The sequence below is a fragment of the Arachis ipaensis genome, chromosome B06 (assembly GCF_000816755.2).
Source record: "Arachis ipaensis cultivar K30076 chromosome B06, Araip1.1, whole genome shotgun sequence".
Classification (NCBI taxonomy): Eukaryota; Viridiplantae; Streptophyta; class Magnoliopsida; order Fabales; family Fabaceae; genus Arachis; species Arachis ipaensis.
In genome coordinates, this window is record NC_029790.2 from 29,052,351 (window position 1) to 29,055,000 (window position 2,650).

A 2,650-nucleotide genomic window follows, 5' to 3' on the forward strand; every position below is an offset into this window, starting at 1 on the left:
CACAACAATAATAATCAACATTCAAGAATAAACAAAATTCATCATCCAATGCCATATTTTTAAAAATTGCTGTGCGCAAGATTCCCCATGCTCTGACCTATTAATGCACCTTAAGCCTATGCTTGTTTTTCTTTTATATATTATTTTCATCATCCCAATTCAGCATACATCCAGAACATGGAAAAGAAGCAAGGCAATGATTGTGAAACCATCAACATAATTTATTATTTGAATATGGAAACTATCATAACATAAATCCCTAGCTCAAATCTTGCGATACATCTTCCTATCTTGCTTAATTCCATAACCCAAAATATGAAAAAAGAACCATCGAATTATGCATCTTTCAGAGCAATTTGCAAACTTGAGAGTAACGCTCCAAATCAATTAAGGTTGTTCAGAGAAACAAAACTAAACTATTATAAACCATTAAATCAAAACAATCCCTATACATAAATATTGATATTGTAAATCCTAAATAAACCATTAAATCAAAACAATCCAGAAATCAATTCAACAAATACATAATCAACTAGTTCCATAATTAAAAAAAATAAAATTAGCATAAACATCAAATTTTAAAACTGAAAAAAAAGAGGCATTTTTTTGTTACCTGTTTGCAGACAGTTTGAGTGCAGGGAGATGGAGCAGAGGTACAACGCGGGGACGGGAGGCCAGGCGCTATGAGGCTCGGCACGGTGCGATGAAGCGACGCCAAGCGAGGGTCTTCACCGCGAGGGACGGCGGACGGACAAGCAGCAGAAAGACCTCCGAACAGAACAACGCAGAGCAGACCGGCACAGAGGGAAGGACGCGACGGACAGCACACCTCCAAGCGTCCGTTTGCAGTTGATGCCAGACACGGACACCGCCGATGGACCGACGCAGGAGACACAGGAGATGAGAGTAACTTAGGGTTTTCTTTTTCCTTTGGGATGAAATGTGAGGGGTGCTTTTGGTATTTGGAAAAAATTCATATTAGTTCAGCTAGCCACTCCAGCTAAATGAGAGGAATATTCTTTTTTTACCAAGAATATTCTGTTATGTTAAACGTTATACTGACGACAAGGACTTAATTGAAAAAAAAAATTAAAGTACAGAGATCCAATTAAAAAAATATATATAGAGAGATCTAATTGTCGGTGAAACTATAGGACCTACATAATAATTAAACCTAATTATCTTTAAAAATTTATGACGGAAAAAAATCCAATAATAATAATAATTATTATTATAATTGATAAACAAAAAAAGGTTAGTTATCTTCTATGGGATAAAACACAACAGAAGAGGTTATGAGGAACGAGATTTGCGTAGGTGAAGTAAACAGAACCAACAGGAACCCTCGGAAAGCGAGTTTCCTCTTATGGTGCGAATCACCGTCACGCGTTGTGGCGTTGCGTTGTGGACGATTCTCGAATGGGGCTACACCCGAACCCCACGGCCCCAGCACCACCACCACCGTAAACGTAGCCTCCATCCACATTGCATGCGGCCGCCGCCACCGCCACCGCCATGGACCGCTACCCCTACTCCGAGCCCACCACCCCTGCCTCTTCCGTCCCGAGGGAAACCCTCTTTGTCTCCAACTCCAGCAACTCCCTCGTCTTCTCCAACTCCGGCAAGTCCCTCGTCGTCTCCGCCTCCGGCTCGCGCTTCGATCCGAGGAAGAAGTATGTTAGGCAGGTCACCGGCCGGCACAATGACACCGAGCTCCACCTCGCTGCCCAGCGCGGCGATGTTACTGCCGTTCGACGAATCCTTGCCGAGATCGATGATCAGATGACGGGAACCCTAAGCGGAGCTGAGTTTGATGCTGAGGTGGTGGAGATTAGGTCCGCGATCGTCAACGAAGTCAACGAATTGGGAGAGACGCCGCTGTTCACGGCCGCCGATAAGGGACACCTGGATGTCGTTAAAGAGCTTCTCCCTCACACCACCAAAGAGGCCCTTTCGTTCAAGAACCGTGCCGGCTTCTCTCCCTTGCACATTGCCGCTAAACAAGGTCATAAAGGTATGTGAATTTCGCTGCGTAATTTTGTTCAGTTTTGTTCTATTTATCTATATTAATAGCTTTCTAATCATTTTCTTAATTCATGTTTCTAATTATATAACTGAACGTTTACTTGAGACGGAAGGAACTGTATTTATGCTTATCTAGTTTTTTTTTTTTTTCCCTAATTTGTATTCTGCTCTCCTAGCTATTGGATTGGCTGTGGGACCTGCATGGTAATATGCGCCCCTATGGCCACATCCTATCCAGAAGTGTAGGCAAGTCAGATTAGTTTGTGTAAATATATATGTACAAGTATACATTTTTATTTATTTATTTATTTTTCCATGTATAAAATGAGAGAAAGAGGAACAAGCAAGAATATTGCTATCAAAAGGAATTCAAGCATAAATACACCGAGTAGGAGTGTGGTTAAGTGGAAAGGGTTGCATGGAAAAACTTCAAAACTTTGTATAAGTTGTTTCTTCCATTGATGTGCCTACAAGTTAGAGAAAGATTAGTTATCGTTCTCGATACCCCGGTTGTAAACCAAAAAGAAGAAAGACAATTCATGATAAGATATAATGCAGTGTTTGTTCTATGTACTTACCCCATTTTACAGAGAAATATTATTTGAACGATTGATGGAAATTGTTT

At 41.0% G+C, this 2,650-nt stretch overlaps 1 protein-coding gene across 1 annotated transcript in view; it reads left to right on the forward strand.

The window, feature by feature from the left end:
- The window catches only part of LOC107646851 (ankyrin repeat-containing protein ITN1), a 3,556-nt gene continuing 2,160 nt past the window's right edge, over nucleotides 1,255-2,650 (forward strand). Inside the window, exon 1 of the mRNA XM_021104346.1 lies at nucleotides 1,255-2,014. Coding sequence (XP_020960005.1) covers nucleotides 1,516-2,014 — 499 coding nt within the window. The 5' untranslated portion in view covers nucleotides 1,255-1,515. The remainder of the gene's footprint in view (nucleotides 2,015-2,650) is intronic.